This window comes from Chlorella variabilis, assembly GCF_000147415.1.
Source record: "Chlorella variabilis unplaced genomic scaffold CHLNCscaffold_15, whole genome shotgun sequence".
Classification (NCBI taxonomy): domain Eukaryota; kingdom Viridiplantae; phylum Chlorophyta; class Trebouxiophyceae; order Chlorellales; family Chlorellaceae; genus Chlorella; species Chlorella variabilis.
In genome coordinates, this window is record NW_005435073.1 from 594,021 (window position 1) to 612,760 (window position 18,740).

Genomic DNA, 18,740 nt, shown 5'->3' on the forward strand with positions numbered 1-18,740 from the left:
TGTAGAGGTTCGGTCGTAAAAGTATTCGGCGGTGAAGCGCCGCGTCATCCACTCCCGCCACTCCAGCGCCAGCTTGGATTGGTAGTAGTCGCTGGGGGGGGGAGCGGTGCGGGGGCACGCGGGCGTGTGAGTGCACGCCAACCCGAGAGAGCAGCGGGGACCGGCGGCGGGCATCCCGTAGCTCAGCGGCATCAGGTGCCGGCCTCCCTAATCTAACACCCACCGTCCACACACAAACCATACCCATACAGGCCCACACCCCCACTTGCAGCGCCCGCGGCTCACCGCATCACGTAGACGGGTATGCCCAGGCAGATGGCGGCCAGCCACTTGATCAGCATCTCGCTGAACTTCTCCTGGTCCTTGGCGGACAGCGCGTTGAAGAAGTCGCGGCCCAGAAAGTTGAACAGCACGCTGCGGGGGGGCGGGGAGGCGTGGCGTGGCGGAGGGAGGGGCGGCAGTGCACAAGATGCCAGCAGCAGGGCATGGGGGGGAGGAGACACCGGAGCTGCATTGCGGGTCAGAAGCCGCACCTGACGCCCGTGGTCCCCAGCGTGAGTGCCACCACGCCCGCCAGCTTCCACCGCGCGCTGTTGCGGTCATCCGACTCTGTCCAGTATGGCAGCGCCAGCTGCACGGCGGGAGCAGAGTGGAGGGGGTCCAGCAGCAGCGGCAAACACACGCGCTCGCAGAAGCGGCAGCAGGGCGGTGCGCGACGGCAGCGGTGGATGAAGGAGCAGCCCACCTTTCGCAGGCGTGGCAGGATGACGGCCAGATCGGTGCTGGCGCCCTCCTGCTTGCGAGAGAGCACGGTGGTGGAGGCGGGCGCCCGAGGCGCCGCCTCTGTCAGCGTCGCCCCGTCCCGCTGCTCGCTGCGAGCTGCCAGGCGGCGCCGTGGCCTGCCCAGACGCTGACATTGCCGCGATCTGGTGCTAGGGGCCGCTCCTGGCCGGATGCAAGGGCCGGTGAGTGGGCGAGCAAGCCCGACGCCCAGCTGTGCCAATGGCTGGCTGACCATCGGCAACAACTGATCCAGGGTGTGGATGCGGTGGGTGATTCTGCAATCGGCCAGAGCCCTGCGGTCTCCTGGCGATCAGGGGAGCCCAAACCGGCGGTGGTTCCCAGGAGACCCGAGGAATGATGAGGGATGTCGATGGACTTCGCGAATTCGGCATTTGCATGATAAATTGGGTGATTGTGCCTGTCCTGCGGTGCCTGCTGAGCCGAGCTGGCTGAGTTGCCAAAACGAAGACGCTCTGATAGGCTCCTGCATCATTACAGTATTCAGCGATCGCCATGGAGGACAAGCTACCGCCCATTCATCCTGGGAGCGAGCGGTAGGCTGCTGTTGATGGGAGGCCGTGCCGTGCAGGCCTCCACCCTCGCTGGAAGCATTTCGCCCTGATGGTCCGTGACCGTGCTGTGTAAAGTGCAGGCGTGGAGACTACAAGAACACTGGAGTGCAGAACCCGGCCGACGCAGCTGACAGGCGCCGCAAGGAGGCAAGCCGCAGGCTCTGCTGGACCGCAACCTGCTCCTCAGCAGGGTTCCTCGGTGTCGAGCTAGCGCCGACACCGCTCCAGTTACCTACCCAAGCCGCCGGCGCACTGGGTTGCCTCCCGCTGCACTGTCCCGCATTACTCCTCATCCAATGGGCCCTATCCTCTGCTGCTTTCCTCCTTCTCTGCCCGCGCAGACAGTGGCCTTCTCCACGCAGCGCAAAGAGTCCGCGCTGCGCTCCAAGCGGCTGAAGCGGGATGCCTCTCTGGGCAGCCTGGGCGGGATCAGCCGTGAGCCGTCACGTGCCAGCCTAGGTGTGCATATGGGTGGCATGCGCTCGCCTGCAGCAGGCAGCTGCTTATGCCAGGCCGCCCAATGCACATGCCATGTCCCCACACCCAGCTGCATACGCCTGCTCAGCCGTCGTTCCTGCTTGGCTCCTCTGGGGCTCCCTCGCCCACAGGCGAGGCGGTCAGCGAGGGCGGCGCCGAGGCAGCCAGCACACCCATCCCACCTGAAGACATTGCGGCAGAGGTGCAGGCGGCGGTGGATGCGGTGAAGGGCGCCAAGCCAGTGGGCTCAGACCTGTGCCTCGACGCCGTGCGGCGCTTGCGCCAACTACTTTCCAATTATGACGAGCCGCCATTCAAGGAGGCAGTGCAAGGTGGGTGGCGCTGGTACTGCTTCTGCTGCTGCTGCGCCTTTGCACAGTCCCCAGGCAGCTGCTACCTGCAGGGTGCAGCTGCAGCAGCAGCCCATGGGTAGCATGATTTGGAGGGTTGTGAGCCAGGCAGGCCAGCATCGTATGCTGCATGCCTCTGTGCGCGCTGCCGAGGGCCCATTCTCGGCTGTGTGCGCCTGCGCCCCGTCGCTCTCCACCAACCCGCCGCCCCCTCGGCGGTGCAGCCAGCGCAGCAGCTGGGGCGCGATCTGTGAGATCCGCCACCACCGCTGCCACTGCTGCCACCGCGCCCTGCCCCCTGCAGCCGGCGCCGTGCCTGTGCTGGTGGCGGCGCTGCAGCCGCCCCGCATGGACTCCACAGCCATGGAGACCATCTTTGAGGCCGCCTGGGCCATCACAAACCTGGCCGTGGTGGGTTGCCCGCTGCGGGAGTGCCGATGCAGGGGCTGCCGCTGTCTCTGCTGCTGCCTCTCATCCAGGCTGCTGCCACCGCTGCTGGGCGAGCCGTGCGGCTGCCCGCAGTTGCTGACATTTGCACGCACGCATGCACTTTCGCACGTCCCCTCCCGCCAGGGCGAGTTTGAGACGGTGAAGGCGGTGCTGGCAGCAGCCCCCATCCTCATCGCCTACCTCGGAGGCGGCAGCGGCCTGCCAGTGGCGGAGCAGTGCGCCTGGGCGCTAGGTGCGGCCCTGTGTATTGGTCTTGTGCTGCCCCATGCCCCCAGCCGGACCCTCTGCCTCCTCCTGCTGACACTGGCTGCTGCCGGCGCCGGCCTCTCCACCCATGCAGGCAACATTGCGGCCGAGGACTTTGAGTTCCGCCAGACCCTGATCGCCAACGGCGTGGTGCGGCCGCTGGCGCAGCTGCTGGTGGGCGCACGCAGGGCTTTGGACTCGGGGACAGGTGTGCCTCTGGCAGGCAGATGGAGGGGAGTGGGGTAGGGGGCGGGCTTTCAGCCTGACCCGGGGCCCAGGATGTGGGGCGCGGTGTGGTTTGCCAAAGTGCTTACAGTGCATGTTTGAAGCAGCCGCGGAGCGCTTGGATCTGCTGTTTGCCTCTTCATGCCTGCATCCCAGCCTCGCCCCTCCCCTCTCCCCTGTGCAGCCGACAATGACGACCCTGCGCTCGCGGCTGGCACCACCGCCGCCTGGGCGCTGAGCAATGTGCTGAAGGGCGCGGGGCGGGAGGTGGGGGAGGTGGTGGGCGTGGAGGGCGCGGCCGAGGCGATTGTGCGGCTGGTGGCGGCGGCGCCAGACCACCTGGCGACCGAGGCGGCCTGGGTGCTGGCGTACATCACAGGCGAGGGGCGAGGCTGAGCTGCAACGGGGGCAGGGTTGGCCAGGAGGCTGCCGCTCATCGTGCCAGGGGGAGCAGCGGGTCACGCTGGGCCTGCTGCCTGCTGCCCCTCTTTCTCCTCGCTGGTAGCCTGCTCCGCCATCCCGATCCCAATGATCCCGACTCCCTGTTGCCCGCGCTCCCTGCGCCGTGCAGCCTCTCACGAGGCCCACCTGAACCGCATGGTGTCCCTGGGGGTGGTGCCCCCCATGCTGGCACGCATGACCAGCGCCGTGGACCAGGTGGGGAGGGAGCCTCTGCCTGCGGGGGCCTGTGTGCAGCCTGGCAGCAGGCGTGCTGGGTTGATTGTTGCATGGGCAGGCATGCACAGCGAAACACTCGTGGCAGGCTGGCGCAGGAGGGGAAGCATGGAGCCTGCGCGGCGCATTCACGTGCCTCCATTGTGCGTATGTGTGCTGCCCCGACTCCTCGTGAGGTGCAGATGCTTCAGGACGAGCAGGTCGGACGCGCGCTGCTCATCCCGCTGATGCGCTCGCTGGGCAATATCGCGGCGGGCGGCGGCGCGGCGGCCATGGAGCAGCTGCTCAGCCCCGACGCCTCCCCCGCTCTGCAGGCGTTGGTGACGTGTGCTGGGGTGCGTGCGCCAGCCCAGCAAGCGGCTGGCCGCCTCGCTGCTTGCTTTTCCGGGCTGCGGGGCTTGCCCATGTTGCATTTGCCGTTCCAGGACACCCTAGCCACAGATGCCAGAGTGCCTCCCCGACCTGCTGCCTCCCCTGCAGAGCCACCACCACGGGCTGCAGAAGGAGGCGTGCTGGGTGTTGAGCAACATCGCCGGCATGCCGGGGCGTGGCGGCATCGAGGCGCTGAAGGCCGCGGGGGCTGTGCCGGTGAGAGGAGGGGACAGGAAGGCAGGCAGCAGACCTGCTGCGACTGTTATGGCACAACAGGTACCCGAGAAACCACTCCTGCCCTTCCCTTTTTGTTTTTTTCCAAGTTCTTCCTGGTGCTATTCCCCGCAGGCCCTGATGTGCCTGCTCAAGGATGCTCCCTTCCACGTCCGCAAGGAGGCCGCATTTGCCCTGGCCAACATCTGCGCCGACGGCGGCGGCGGCACAGGTGCGCTCTCCTGCTGATGCCGCAGCCACTGCTGCTGCTTGTGCTGCCCGCCACTAGCGAGGGTTCGACGTGAGAGGCCAGCGGTGCTGCTCAACGCGGGTCGATTGGGGGCAGGTGTTGCTGCCGGATCCAGCTGGATGCCAGAGCCCCAGCGTCAGCTGCAGCTTCAGCCTGCTTCTCGCTGCCCCTTCTCACCTGCTCCCTCTCCCGCGCCGAGCCGCAGGCAACCCCGAGACCCTGAACTGGCTGTTTGCTGCCGACCGCGAGGCCATGCGCGCCATGCTGTCCCTCATGCGCTCAGCTGACATGGATGCGGCGCGGCTGGGCCTGCAGGCAAGGCGCTGCTTGCCAGTGTGGTGGACGCGTGACCCTGCAGCAAGCTGCCGCAAGGTTGAGCCAGGACAGCACCATCTCAGGACCACCCGGTGTGCTGTTGGCTTGGGTCAACGCCTTGCTGCCTGCTCCCTTGCCTGCCTGCAGTTCACTGAGATGGTGCTAAGGCTGCTGGACAACGGGGAGCAGGCGGTGGAGGAGGCGGACGGCATTGATGCCATGGAGGCGGTGCAGTTTGGCGCCGTGCCGCCCGAGCTGCAACGCATGGCGGCAGCCCTGGTCGACAAGTACTTTGGAGCCGACAATGAGCCCTAGCTGAGCTATGCCGGCCACCTGGCCGTGGACCAACGGGGAAGGACAGCGCAACCGCAGGGGTATCATCAACCATGCCTGTTGTCCGCGATCAAACTTAGCATGGGTAAACCGGGATCATTACGGGCGACTGCCTGCTCTGCAGAGGGGCCTCGGGCCTCCTGCTGACAGGCAAAAGTTTTGGGTAGCCATTTGTTTTACAGCAGCACGCAATCAATCAATTTCTTCTCATCATTCCTGCCTGTTGTGCTGTGATTTCATCATGTAACGCCGCAGCCCTGCCGGCAGTCGCCCAGACGCCAGACCTCCAGCACCAAAGGTCTGCCTCCAGCGCCAAACGGGGGGTGTCTGGTAGCTCAAACGAGACCCACCGATCCCTCCCGCCCATAACACGTTTTGTTTCGCTCGAATGTGTCCACCACACAAGTTCCCCCAACGCCTTTGGCGCGCTCGACCCGCAGCATGCTCCGCAGGCAACGAGTGGTAGGCATCAAAATCTTGTCTGAAGGCCAAATTCAGCTGTTCCCGTACACCGTGTGTGTTACAACCGCTGGCACGCGAGCCTGGCGAGCCTCAGATCGCTCCGTTTGACCGCCTGAGGTTCCACCCACTCCTACAGAATGGCCTGCGCCAGCGTGCTGGCGGCGCCTGCACAGGCCGCTCGGGTAGCTATATCTAGCTCCAGGGGCGCGTCTGCATCCTGCAGGGCAGCCCCCCTTTGCCGCCGCGCTCCAGCCGCCCAGCGGCGGGCGGCTCGCCTGGCGGTGGTTGCACAGGGTGCCAATCCCGCCCCCTGGAAGGCCAATGCCCCTGCTGCGGAAGGCCAGGAGCTCAGGTGAGCATGTGCATGTGCATGCCTGCCTGCCATGCCCCCCTACCTGCCCTACCACAGGCAGCCGCATGTGCAGTACCTTGGCGCAAGCCGCCCTACCACCGCTGTTGGACACGCAGTCGAGCACTCGCCCTGGCCCCCTGGTAAACCCGCGCCCCTCCCCCCTGCAGCCTGGAGCTGCCCACCGAGGACGTGCAGAAGTCGATAGAGCTGGTGGCTCTGCCCCGGGGCCGGGGCAAGGTGATCGTTGTAGGGCTGGTGGAGCCAGACAGCGCCGCCGCAGCGGCGGGGGTGGCGGCGGGCCAGCAGCTGCTGGCTATCTCAGACCCCATCCGCGCGGGGGACATGTGGGAGCTGGACGGCAAGTCGGCGCTCAAGTATGTGCAGCAGGTGGGTGGCGCGGTGGGGAACGGTGGTTGGGCGTGGTGGTGGGCGCAGCAGGTGGCAGCTGCACGCCGCCTGCACTCCCTGCCGTGCTGAGCTGCTGTCCCTGCCGGCAAGGGGAAGCATTCAATGGCTGGGCTGGACCATTCCGCTTCCCCGCCTCGTGCGCAGGCCATCCGGGGCCGCGGCCTGGAGAGCACCACGGTGCGGGTCACCACCCAGCCAGCCCCAGAGTATGAGCGGCTGATTGCCGACATGGAGCAGGGGGAAGGTGCTGCGGCGGACGCCGACCCCGATGGCGCGGCGTTCCGGCTGGAGCGGCAGTACCAGCTGCAGCGGCTGCAGGAGGCGGCTGCCATGCAGGAGCGCGCGCGCCAGGAGGCGCGCCTGGCCAAGCGGCAGGAGGCCATCCAGGCTGGGGTGGGTCGCCTGGGAGTGTGCATGCTGTGCGTTATGTAGTGTCCCTACCCTGTAGTGTCCCTACCCTGGGTAGGGTGTGTGTGCGCGTGTGGTGGCAGGGAGCAGCACCCGCCTGCTGCTGGTTACACTCTTGTTGGCCCGCAGCTGCCTGATGCATACATCCGCTGTTCTCCCCTCCCCTGGTCCCCGCCACCCGCAGCGTGCCAAGCTGGCGCAGGATTATGACAGCCCGCCTGCCATGGGCGGGGCTGGCCTGGGGCTCGCCATGCTGCTGCCGCTCACCATCCTGGGGGCTGCCCTGGGCAGCGGCTACATCAAGTGACAGCCTCGCCTGGGCCGCAGCAGGGCCTGCCGCCGCCAGGCTGCCTGCGTTGCTGCTGGAATGATGACCAACGCAGTGAACCTCAGCCCGACTATACCAGTATGTTACTTGTTTCCTGCTTGTTATTTGATTGATACCTTGCATGAGAGAGATGAAATCATGTTGTTTTGGCATTGTGACTCTGCAAAAAACCTGTTACGGTTGATTTGAGAAGTTGTTGGGGAAAAGCTGTGCACTGGAAGACTTGAAATTGCTAGCGTCTTCGCAGATGGTGGTTTACCCGTGCATCAAGCAGGATGGATGCTAATGACTGTACCACCTGGTCTAGATAAACAGCAGAGAGCGGGGCGCAGCAGGCTGAAGCATCCCTGCAGTGATGCCCAAGTGAGCTAGCTAGCGGAGTTCATCATGCACTCCCAACGGCTTACGGCTGCGAAGCACCCGCAGCGCGGCGCAGGCGCCGACACTCGGGCTTGTGGGCTGGCCAGTGCGCGTGGGCGCAAGCCTCGCTGCAGTACCTCACAGCCCTGCACCTGCAGGCAGGATACAGGCGTGAACAGTGCGTGGAAGAATGAAGCAGGCTGAGCCCCATCCCCACAGCAGCGGGGGCTGCTAGATACCCACAACCACTGCAGCCAGCCAAGGCATGTCTCACCCGCTACAGAGCTTCAGATGGCACGTGTTGCTGCACCCCTCCCAGGTGCACACCCTGGCACCAGGTCCCGCTGCTGCTGCGGGGGCAGCGAGTGCTGCTGTATCTGATGCAACCACTGACACTGCCTCGGCTGTGGTTGTGGGGCCTGCTGCGGGCACGGTGCCTGATGCTGCTGCCACACTGCCGTCTGTGGTTTGTGCAGACAGGGCGCGCAGTGCGGCTGCTGCAACCATCCGTACCACTTCACTCGGGCTGCTGTGCAGCTGCTGCAAGGCAGGGATGCCACCTGCTGCTGCAATGGCTGCGCTGTAGTCACGACCGCCAGCGGCTAGACTGCAAACCGCACCAGCTGCAACCACCTGCAGGTTGTCGCTGCCGCTGTGCAGGCACTGCACCAGGACAGGGATGGTGCCTTGCGCTGCAATGGCTTCCTTGATGTCAGAGCTTCCTAAGCACAGATGACGCAGCGCACCAGCTGCAACCACCTGCATTGCATCGCTACTGCTGGTGCGCAAGTGCTGCACCAGAGCTGGGATGACGCCAGTCGCTGCAATGGCAGCCTGATTCTCTGGGCTGTCAGAAGAAAGGCTGCCAAGCGCGGCGGCTGCCCAAATGTGCACTGCCTCGCTGCTGCTGCTGCGCAAACGCTGCACCACGACAGGTATGGCGCCGGCTGCTGCAATGCCTGCCCGGTTTTCAGCGCTGTCAATAGCAAGGCTGCTAAGCACAGCGAGTGCACTAACATGCAATGACTCGCTGCTGCTGTTGCGCAGGTGCTGCACCAGCAAAGGGATGGCGCCACAGCTCGCAACCGCCGCCTTGTTGTTTGGGCTGTCACCAACCAGATAGTGAATTGCTGAGGCTGCTACCGCGTGCACTGCCTCGCTGCGGTCGCTGCTCAGGATCTTCACCAGCGCCGGGATGCCGCCCGCCGCTACAATTGCTGGCGTGTTTTCAGCGCTGCGGGACAGGTGGGCCAGTGTGGCGGCCGCCTCTGCCACCCTGACTTCATCGCCGCTGCGCAGGCGCCTCACCAACGCTGTGATATAGCTGGCTGTTGCCATCAGGGATAAGCGCAGGGGGCCTGCTACCTTGTAGAGCGACGTCGATCGGTGTCGCGCTCACCGCCGCTGCCCTAGCTCGTGAATCATGCCTTGAGGGCAGGTGCTGACTAAGGGAGAGAAGGGATTGGCGGCCGTGGCCATTAGCGCCCATGCCAGAAGCCAACTTGTTGGCACAGCGTGCCCGCCGTGACGCCTCCGCCCCGCCCCGTCGGTTGCTCTTACAAACATAGCCAAACGTGCAGAAACATACAGGGTCGAGGTCAAAACAGCATGACAGCACTGTCTGTACCCAAATTTCTATAACAGTGCAGAACAGGGAACCACAACCAAGCTGCATCAGCATGTGAGGAAGCTAGCACCAGGTGGCACCAAACACCTAGTCTAGCGCACTGTTGGTCCCAAGGCACCAACCAGTGAACTCACAAATTACTCGTGAGAGCCGGAATGCCTGCTGAGAAGTAAAATGGCTGCGTCGTGCTTACTCGCTCACTGGGCTGCCCAGGCGTGCCAAAGGCATGCCTCTCTTCCCCAGGGACCTGCTGAGCACAGCCCCACCGATAGCATTTGTTTACACAATCATGGGTAGAAATCAAGCGCACACAACGGAAGCATGGCCCCTCTGCACTGGCACTGCCGGCGTGCGCCGGCGGCCGCTACGAGGGGCGCCCACGGGCGAGTGCCATAAATCACCGATATGGAAGGTCAAGAGCAGCAGTGTAGCAACAGCAATGCGCGATGATGACCAGGGTTAGAAGGAGCATCCGCAAACAAAATGAGGTGGGGTGGCTGGGTGAGCTGCTGGGCTGTGGTGGGGGGCTGGCGAGGGCATGGTATGCAGGAGTCGAGGAGGGAGAGACAGCAACACGGTGGTGGTAGGTAGGTGTCGGCATGGTAGTCATCATCAAGGTGGGCCTAAAGGAGGGCAGCTGGCTCGCTGCCGTGTCATGCCACCTGCGTGGCTGCTAGGAGGCCTCGCGGCGCCGCGCCCTCACTTCTTGGGCCCGGCGGGCTTGAAGCTGAGGTTGGTGGCCGCCTGCTGCGACCCCGCAAACAGCGGGTTGGCGCCGCCCTCCTCCTCCTCCTCCGCCCCCTGGCCCGCCAGCGGGTTGGAGAAGGGCTGGCCGGAGCGGGTGCTGGCCTGCCGCGCTACCGCCGAAGAGCTGGAGGGTTGCTCCCCATACTCGCCGCCCATGCTGTCTGCGGTGGCCATCAGGTCCTCCTGGGAGCCGGTGGCAGACTGGTACATGGGGTTGGCCATGGCCCCAGACGCATCCACCATCTGCAGGCGGGGCAGGAGAGGGGCCAGGGTGTGAGAACAAACCCCTAACAACACGGGCGCAGCAGGTGAGGAGGGGCGGGAGCGGGACCAGGGTGGCGAGAGACACAGGCAGCGCAGGGGCTGGGAGCTGCGTGCGAGGGGTGAGCAGTGGGCAACGCTGCCGCACGCATGCAGAGCGGCGATGCACTGGCATGCAGAGCAGCTGCCCGGCAGCTGCTCACGTCGTCGTCGCTGTCCAGTACCGCGCCTGTGTCGGCAAACAGCGGGTTGGCGGCAGGGAACTCCCGCGCCGACTCCTGCAGGGAGGCAGGCAGGGGCGTGCGGGCAAGGCCAGGGTGAGCGTGGCGGTGGATGAAGCGAGGGGCAAGCCCTGCCCTGTCCCGCCTGCCGGTCCAGGCAGAAACTGAGAGGGACGCGCCGGTGCGTGTGGCAGGCGCGGCGCGGGGCGGCGGGCGAAGGCTCCAGCGGCGCAGGCACACGCAGCAACAGGCAGCGGGGTGTTTTGTCTGTGCAGGCCTGCGACTGGCTGGGGAGGCCAGCCTGGGGGCCTCGCAGAGAAGCGGGGTGGCGGGGGCGCACCTGGCGGGCCACTGCGCTCATCATGGAGGCCTGCTGGCTGACGGCGTCCCGCGAGGGCAGCGGCAACGCGCCGCCGCCGTACGCGCCGGGGCTGTCGGGCGCCGACAGCTCGCTGCGGTTGGTGTCGTAGAGCGGGTTGGCGGGGCCCTGGTCGCCCGTGCGCACTTCCTGCAGCCGCGGAAGAGGGGCGGGAGGACGCGTGGGCGCCTGCCTGCTGCGCACAGTCTGCTGCCGCGCCGCCGGGTCGGCCCGTAGGACCCAAGCAACACGCGGCGAGCCGGCGTCTCCCACCGCCACCCCGGCCCCACCTGCGAGTCCAGGATGCCCTCGCCGCGGAACATGACGTTGGAGAACTCGCGGGGCTCGGCGCCGCCGCCGCCAGCCCCGTACTTCTGCCCAGCCGCCACCGGCGAGTCTGCACGCGGGCGGGGGAAGTGGAGGTGGGTGAAGGGTGGGTCCAGGGCGGGCGTGGGGGCGAGGAGGGATGCAGGTGGATGATGTGCCAGGCGGTGGCTCCACGCCAGCGGAGGGTAAGGGGAGCCGAAGGGATGGGGCCGGAAGAGCAGCAGACAGAGCACCGCGGCAGGGGCAGCCGCTCACCGTCGCCGCCAAAGATGGGGTTGGCCGCGCCGCCGCCCTCCTCGTCCATGCCCCCAAACATCGGGTTCTCGGCAGCAGACATCTGCAGAGGCAGCACAGGCGGCAGCGGCAGCGGCAATGTCAAGAGCCAAGCCTGGCACCGGGCTGCTCTTTGGGTGGAGGTGCAACACGTGCTCTTCACACCTGTGGTGCCAGCTGGGATCAGGCGTGGCTGCAGGGAGTGACCGCTGGACTCCCCAACACACACACACACACACACACACCTCGCGGGCGGTCTTGACGCCGCCTGGGTGGGTGGGCGAGTCGTCGCCGCCGGCAAACAGCGGGTTGGCGCCGCCCTCCTCGTCCATGCCCCCAAACATGGGGTTCTCGGCAGCAGACATCTGCAGCAGGTGGGCGGGCAGGCGGGCGGGCTTGGTGAGGCAGGGCAGCAGGGTAGGCAGGCAGCACAATCGAGGTTGGTGCGCAGCAAGTGGGGACGCCGGCCAAGAGGCAGCAGCCTTCACCGGCAGAAGGCACCCTCCCCACCCATGGTCTGCCTGTCGCACACAACTAGAAACGCGCTTCCTCACCTCGCGCTGCGCCTTGGCATCCTCCGCCAGCTTGCGCGACTTGCCGCCCGCGGCGCCGGCCGCAAACAGCGGGTTGCCGCCGCCCTCCGCCTCGTCGGTCCCAAACATAGGGTTCTCTGCGCTGCTGATCGTGCTGCGCCCCTTGCCGGCCTTGGGCTCCCCCGCGCCGCCCCCCTCCTCATCGGCAAAGGCGGGGTTGGAGGAAAACATGTCGCCTGTCTTGGCCTTGGCAGGCTCCGCGGCGCCCTTCTTCTTAGAGTAATAGTAGACGCCGCCGACTGGGAGGAGGTGGGGCAGGGGCGCAGAGCAGGGGACCAGAACAGGTGAGGGAGGGGGAGGCTCGCGAGGACAGGCAGGCAGGCAGGCGGGCAGGCAGGCAGGGGCCGGTGTGTGCACTGAAGCGTGCGTCCCGGCAGCGGCCGGGCAGCCAGCCAGGCCAGCCGCGCACCTGCAGCCACCACCAGCGCCGCGGAGCCGACGGCGATGCCCACGATGGCGCCGGTGCTCAGGCCGCCGCCGCCAGAGTCGGGCGCGGGAGAGGGCGGCGCCGCGTTGTTGTTGGTCACGTAGCTGCGGCAGGCCAGCGTGAGGGCGGCGCGGGAGGGGTCAAAAGTCAGCACCCCCACGAGCAGCAGCAGCGGCAGGGGGGTCGGGCAGCTGGCCGCGGTGCAGAGCCAACAAGCGCAGGCTTCGCCCCACCCCTCGCCACCCTTCCAGCTGCCTCCCAGCCAGCCCGCCAGCTGGCTTGCGATCCGCCCACACACAGGGCGCGCACCTGAGGGAGCCCGGCACCAGCTCCAGTCCGAGCTCCTTGAGCTTTGCGGCCAGCTCGCCGCTGGCCTCGGCGGCCGCCACGTTGGCCTGGATGGTCTGCACCAGAGAGGAAGGGGGCAGCAGAAGCAGTTGTGGCAGGTCAGGAGCGGGCTGGCTGGCTGGCTGGCGACAGCGGTGGCGCTGTCAGGCAGCGGCAGGGTGCCCCAATGCGCTGTGCAGCACAGAGGCCTGCATTCACGGTTCCCGCCAGCAGCGGGGCCCCACCTCAGGCGTGAGACTGGAGATGGTGGTGGTGGTGGCGGCGGTGCCCGCCTGCAGCAGGCGGCGGCGGCTGGCGGAGGCGGCGGTGATGGAGATGTAGGTGGCGCACTGCTGGGACACCTCAGCCATGACCTCATTCAGCTGGCTGTTGAGCGGCTCTGAGTTGAGCTCCTCCACAGCGGCGCCTGCAGCCAGGGGTGGCGAGCACAGGCAGCGGGGGTGGAGAAGGCGGGCGGGTGGAGCGGCTGGCTGGCTGGGGGGACTGGCGCTGGGGGCCAGCGCACAGCGCAGGCATGCCCCCATTCCCGCCCTCTATCACACACACACACACACACCACAGCTTCTCACCCGTGAGCTTCATGGACACTTGCTCGTTGGAGGTGGGCTGCGAGTCTGCCGGCACGCACTGGATGCTGATGGGAGCTGGGGGCTGCACGGCACAACACATGATCAAGTGCAGGACAGGTCGGTGAGAGGGTGGGTAAAGGGCGTACGGCAGGCACGCCCTGCTTCGCTACTGCTGGGAGCACGACTGCGGGCCACAAGCCTTTCGGAGAGCCAAGAGCAAGTTTCTCACCGGGCTGGGGACCACGGGCGGCGGGGACTCCACCACAGGGCTGGGGGGAGGTGGAGATTCAACCACAGGGCTGGGCGGCGGCGGGGACTCGACCACAGGGCTGGGGGGAGGTGGAGATTCAACCACAGGGCTGGGCGGCGGCGGGGACTGCTCCACAGGGCTGGGTGGAGGCGGTGACTGCTCCACAGGGCTGGGGGGTGGCGGTGACTGCTTCACAGGGCTCGGGGGCGGCGGCGAGGGTGAGGGGGACGGCGACGGCTCCGGGCTGGGAGGTGGTGGCGAGGACACCGGCTTGGGGCTGGGGGATGGTGAGGGCTTGGGGCTGGGAGGAGAGGGCACCGGCTTGGGGCTGGGAGAGGGAGAGGGCGTGGGGCTTGGTGGAGAAGGTGAGGGAGAAGGCGAGGGCGAGGGCGAGGGGATGGGAGAGGGCTTGGGGGACGGCGAGGGCTTGGGGGATGGCGAGGGTGTGGGCGCTGGTGGCGAAGGGATGGGGGACGCTGGCGGGGAGGTGGCGGGGTAGTCCGGGTTGATTCCCGGCAGCGGCGGGGAGGGCCCCTGGCAGGGCCCGTAGAACGTCTCGGGCTGCAGCGCTGAGGTGGCGCCAGTGCTGCACATGCCCGGGTTGTTGGCCACGGAGAAGGCGTCCAGGGCCACCATGCCGGACCAGGCCGCGGGTACCGTGCCCGTCAGCTGGTTGCCCTGCAGGTCCATGGCCTGCAGGTTGGCGAGGGCGCCCCAGCTGGCGGGGAGGTCACCAGACACCTTGTTGTTCGACAGGTCCAGGCCCTGAAGCTTGGACAGGGAGCTCCAGGAGTCGGGCAGCACGCCTGCAGCGCCAGAGGGCAGCGGCGACAGCAGCGGCAGGGGTCGGCAGAGAGGATGGACGAGGAAAGCTAAGGCACGCAGCAGCGTGCGCAGTGCGCAGGCCCTGGGTGGCGCATGGATGTGGGCAGCGGCGGCCCACCCTCAAGGTTGTTGTCGCCCAGCGCGATGAACTGGATGGTGGTCAGGGCGCTCATCTGGGGCGGCAGGAAGCCGCTGCAAGGCAGGCAGGAGAGCAGGCACAGGGCGGCAGCAGGGCAGCCAATGAGCATGCGCTCCTGCGCCGCCTCTGGCGCAAGGCAGCCGCAAGGAGACCCCGCATATCAGAAGCATGTGAAAGGTGTGGCCAGTACTTGACCCCCCGCCGCTCACCTCAGCTCGTTTCCGTACAGGTTGAGGTTCTGCAGCGTGTTGAGCGAGCTCCACAGCTCCTCATCCAGGGGGAGCTGGCCCGTGAGGCCCTGCACAACAACACGAGCCACACATTCCGAGCACCCCGTCAGCGGCAGAGAGCCTCGAGATCCGGACGCAGGCCTGCCTTCCCGCCCACTCCTGCCCAGCAATTCATCACCAAGGGCTGTCGGCTGCCGCGGTCCCCACAACACGAGCTGCTTGCCGAATGTGCAACACCCCATTCCACACAAGTCACACCCCACTTTCCCTCCTTCCGTCCCCCACGCTGCCTGCCATACCTTGTCCATGAGGTTTATCTCCTGCACCAGGCCCTGCGCGTTGCATGTGATGCCGTCCCACTGAGAGCACATATCGGTGTTGGGATCCCAGTTGAGTGTGCCGCCAGTGTCAATGGCCGCCGCCAGCAGCTGCAGGTTGGCCTTCTGGGACGCCGGGGTGGGTGCGGCTGCAGGTCGGGGCAGGCGGGCAGCAGCGCAAGGGGAGGCGCGCGTCAGGCGACTGGCCGGCAGGCGGGCAGATCTCCCAGAGATTGGGCAGGAGGTGTGTGAAGGTGGCAGCGGCGGCATGAGCGGGTGCGGCTTGAAGCGTGATGCAAGGGGGGGCGGGGAAGAGGTGGTGGGCGCTCTCCGGGGGTGGAGAGGCCCCCACCTGGCGCCGCTCCAGCTGCCAGCGCAGCCAAGCCGGCATTCCTGGCCCCCAACCGCTGCTGGCCTCCCCCAATGGCCAGCTGCTGCAGAGGCTGTGCGGGCGCTGTGCCTGGCCAGGCTGCCGAGCCGCTACCGCCGGCTTCCTCCCACGGCGCAGCCCGCCTCGCCTGGGCTGCAACCTGCCCCGCCGCCTGCGCTGAGCCCGCTGGCGCCGCCGGCTCGCCCCCCAGCTGGGAGCGGCGGGCCAGGCGCCTCCACAGGCCAAAGGTATGAAGCTGCCTGCCTCCCACTTTCGACTGTCGGCTGCTCCTCGCCCCCACAGCGACCGGCAGTTGTTGTTGTTGTTCTGGCCGCCGCTCTCCCAGGGAACCACCGAGCCCGCTGTCGGCAGCTGGCACGCCTGCCCTTTGGGATAACATGGGGCAGCATGCGCTAGCACATTGAGCAAGCAGCAGGGGGCAGCAACATGAAGGCAGCTCGCTGCAGCGGAGTGCAAGGCGCAGCAGTGGCAGCTTCTCGCTCACCCTGCGCCGAACAACCCGCCACCAGCGCCAGGCAAAGGACGGCTGTGCACGCGCGCCGCATTGCACTATGTGCTGCTTGGACGCCCAATGCCGGGCGGGTGGTTTAGGCCTGCGGGGCGGGCAGGGATCTCTGATTTTCAGGGGCGACATGACATGCGGGCCAAGCTTGCGTCTCCAAGTGCTGCTGTCCAAGCATGGGACGCTGGTAATCCAACCAAGCGACCAAGTCAGCCAGCTGGGCGCAAGGCATCTGCAACCATGACGGGCATGGCAGCCTAGCGCGTGGCGCGCCACTGCTCTGCCTTTGCTGTCGCGCGCAAACCAACCTGCCGGGCTCCAGGCAGAGAAGGCGCCAGTTGATGGGCTGCCCCTGGCGTGCAACGCCCGAGGGAGAGGAGGTGGGTTGGGGTGGCCGGCGCTGCCTGACGCTGTTCTGACAATGCCTTGGATACGGCCGCCAATTCTGCCAGCCTGGAAGCGCCGCAGGTGGAACACGTCTGGGCGGGCAGCAGTACGGAAAAGTACAGGGGGAGTGGGCAATTCGCCCGCTGGGAGCAGAGAGAGATCCACGGGCTCTGAGGCGCATGACAGGCTCACAAAGGAGTCTGAGGCACACGCCAGCACAATGGAGGGCCTGGCCACAACATCCTGTGTGCGGTGCTGGCCCAGCTGGCCCGCCGGGCGGCAGTCGCGGAAACACCCATCTCCCTGACGGCACGTTAATGAGACATCTATCAGGTATGGTTAACAATCGGATTTTCCTTGATATCAGGCACGAGTTACAGACGATCATAAGATGCCAGGTCTTTGATTTTTGCTGCGCATGGCGGCGGCGGAGGGAGGAAAGACCTGAACCCTAGCAGCTGTTCAGGCCGCCGAATGGGCGCCGGCGCGTGCTATAGTGCCATAATCGCAAACACAGCAGCCATACACCAGCGCCCGACACTCACCGACACGGGGCAGGGTTAGACCGCTGATCTAAATGCCCAAGTTTGCAACCAGGGCCGACCTATTTTACTGAGGCGCGCAGGAGGCATCGTTACCGCAGGTTCGTGCGGAGGCAGGGCGGCGTGCGGCGCTGACCGGGGCTGTCGCCCCGTCCTGCCGCTTCCGGCCGACGGCGTGTTCTGCAGCAACTGCCGACGGGACGCGGCTCTGCAGATGTGCCCGCAGCCACCATGCCGTCTCCTCTGATCCTTCTCAACATCCTGGCGCTGCCCCTTCACTGTGAAAGTGCAGGTGGCCACGCTTACCTGTGCCTAGCCGTGACAAGTCCGCCCCAGCAGCAGCCACGCTGCAGCAAGTATTCAGCATGTTGTGTCCAGCCATCAGCATTGACGCGCTGCCCGACGGACTGCTGGTGGAAATTTTTGGCCACCTGAAACTTGCTGAGAGGTAGGGATTCCACTGGGCTGCGTTTGAGTGCCCCAAGGGTGCGGCATGTTGTTCAGCAGCCTTCTGAGTCCTGTGTGGCATGGGTTTGCTGGCCGCTGGCAGACGCCACGGAGACGCTCTGCTCCGCGTCAGTGTGCCGTGTGGTGCTCAAAACCTCCAGGGGGGCGCCGCCACGGTGCCTGCTCTCGATTGATTGATCCACCTGCCTGCCCGCCGTCCACATGCAGGCAGCGCTCGGTGCCGCTGGTCTGCCGTCGCTGGAGGGAGCAGCTGGCTCACACCCCACGCCTGCTACGGCACGTGGATGTGAAGCTCATCGTGTATAACGAGCGGGCTGATTACCGTTCGCAATGTATGCTCACCATTGCCCGCGTGCGGTCGCTCTGTGAATGGCTGGGGCGGCACGCAGCACAGCACATGGAGCGGCTGCGTCTCAAGATCAGGACCGGTCCTCATGTGCCGTTGGCGCTAGAGGGCGAAGTGTCGGAGCTGCTTGGGGCAGCCCTAGCGGTGTGCAGCAGCCTGACCGAGCTGGAGATCAGCATGAACCTCACTTGTATCCTGGGCAGGAGGCTCCAGGCGCTGGCCAGCATGCAAAGGCTGAGCATGAACTGCAGGGGGATAACGCTCACTGCATCGCTGCAATGCCTGACGGTACTGCAGCATCTGCGGCTGATGCCAGAGTTCAAATTTCAGTTGGTGCCTGATGAGCGCCTGCCGGCATCGCTCACATTCCTCGACTTAATTCTATGCAATCACATGCGCGGGATTGGAATCCCAGGACAGGTGAGAAGGGTGCCACTGCAACTGCGGCCTCCTGCATCCTGATATGAGCATGGCACCGGGCACATACTGCTGCCAAGCTTGAACCCATCCCGATTGATACCTTTTCCATTCATTCATTCAGCACACAGACCGGCCGCCTCTTGCTCGAGGGCGGCCCACTTTGGCCTGGGCAGCCCGGGCCGCCCTCCCCCCCGGGCGCATGTTCGGTGTTGGAGGGGTGTGCCCAGCGATAGGGGGCCCCTGAAGGCATGCGCCGAGGCCGGGAAGCGTGGTTCGGCGCTGCTGCACGCTTGGCGATTTGAACAGAACCACGTGCCGCCGAGCTGCGGCCGCAGTTTCCGGCCCACGGTCTACGGTCGCAGCCACGGGACTCGGCGGCACGGCGTTTGGGCCCAAGCTTGCTGCCGCCGCCGCCGTGCCCGGGGGGCAGCGCGGCGGCGGCGGGGGCACGCTGCGACGCCCCCGTGCTGCCGAGTTGCGGCCGTAGTTTCCTGCCAGAAGCCCACGGCCACAGCCACGGGACTCGGCGGCACGGCGTTTCGGTCCACGGCTTGCTGCCGCCGCCGTCGCAGGGGTGCTGCCTGCGGCGGCGG

The 18,740-nt window shown here is 66.5% G+C and overlaps 4 protein-coding genes across 4 annotated transcripts in view; 1 reads left to right on the top strand and 3 right to left on the bottom strand.

Moving 5' to 3' along the window:
• The window catches only part of CHLNCDRAFT_31925 (hypothetical protein), a gene marked incomplete at its 3' end in the record, with an annotated part of 4,369 nt that extends 3,234 nt beyond the window's left edge, over window positions 1–1,135 (bottom strand). Inside the window, exons 1-4 of the mRNA XM_005846070.1 lie at window positions 746–1,135; window positions 534–631; window positions 286–414; window positions 53–91 (exon numbers count right to left, since the gene is read on the bottom strand). Of these exons, the coding sequence (XP_005846132.1) occupies window positions 53–91; window positions 286–414; window positions 534–631; window positions 746–1,018 (539 nt within the window). The remainder of the gene's footprint in view (window positions 1–52; window positions 92–285; window positions 415–533; window positions 632–745) is intronic.
• A 516-nt stretch (window positions 1,136–1,651) lies between these two features.
• On the top strand, window positions 1,652–7,198 carry CHLNCDRAFT_58379 (hypothetical protein; the record flags this gene model as incomplete). Its single annotated transcript, XM_005845945.1, has 16 exons — window positions 1,652–1,790; window positions 1,964–2,164; window positions 2,487–2,593; window positions 2,756–2,864; window positions 2,973–3,086; window positions 3,288–3,463; window positions 3,686–3,760; window positions 3,961–4,113; window positions 4,259–4,366; window positions 4,499–4,595; window positions 4,819–4,946; window positions 5,076–5,215; window positions 5,860–6,075; window positions 6,243–6,462; window positions 6,628–6,876; window positions 7,076–7,198. The coding sequence occupies 16 exons, from the start codon at window positions 1,652–1,654 to the stop codon at window positions 7,196–7,198; spliced, it is 2,355 nt and encodes a 784-aa protein (XP_005846007.1).
• A 424-nt stretch (window positions 7,199–7,622) lies between these two features.
• CHLNCDRAFT_136088 (hypothetical protein) lies at window positions 7,623–8,917 on the bottom strand (the record flags this gene model as incomplete). The annotated part of the gene is made up of 5 exons (XM_005846071.1): window positions 7,623–7,731; window positions 7,907–7,929; window positions 8,093–8,242; window positions 8,378–8,500; window positions 8,723–8,917. 5 exons carry the CDS (start codon window positions 8,915–8,917, stop codon window positions 7,623–7,625), a joined length of 600 nt encoding a protein of 199 aa, XP_005846133.1.
• A 5,263-nt stretch (window positions 8,918–14,180) lies between these two features.
• On the bottom strand, window positions 14,181–14,387 carry CHLNCDRAFT_25299 (hypothetical protein; the record flags this gene model as incomplete). The annotated part of the gene is made up of 1 exon (XM_005846072.1): window positions 14,181–14,387. A coding segment is annotated over one exon (207 nt), but the record flags the coding sequence as incomplete, so codon positions are not given.
• Between the last annotated feature and the right edge of the window lie 4,353 nt (window positions 14,388–18,740).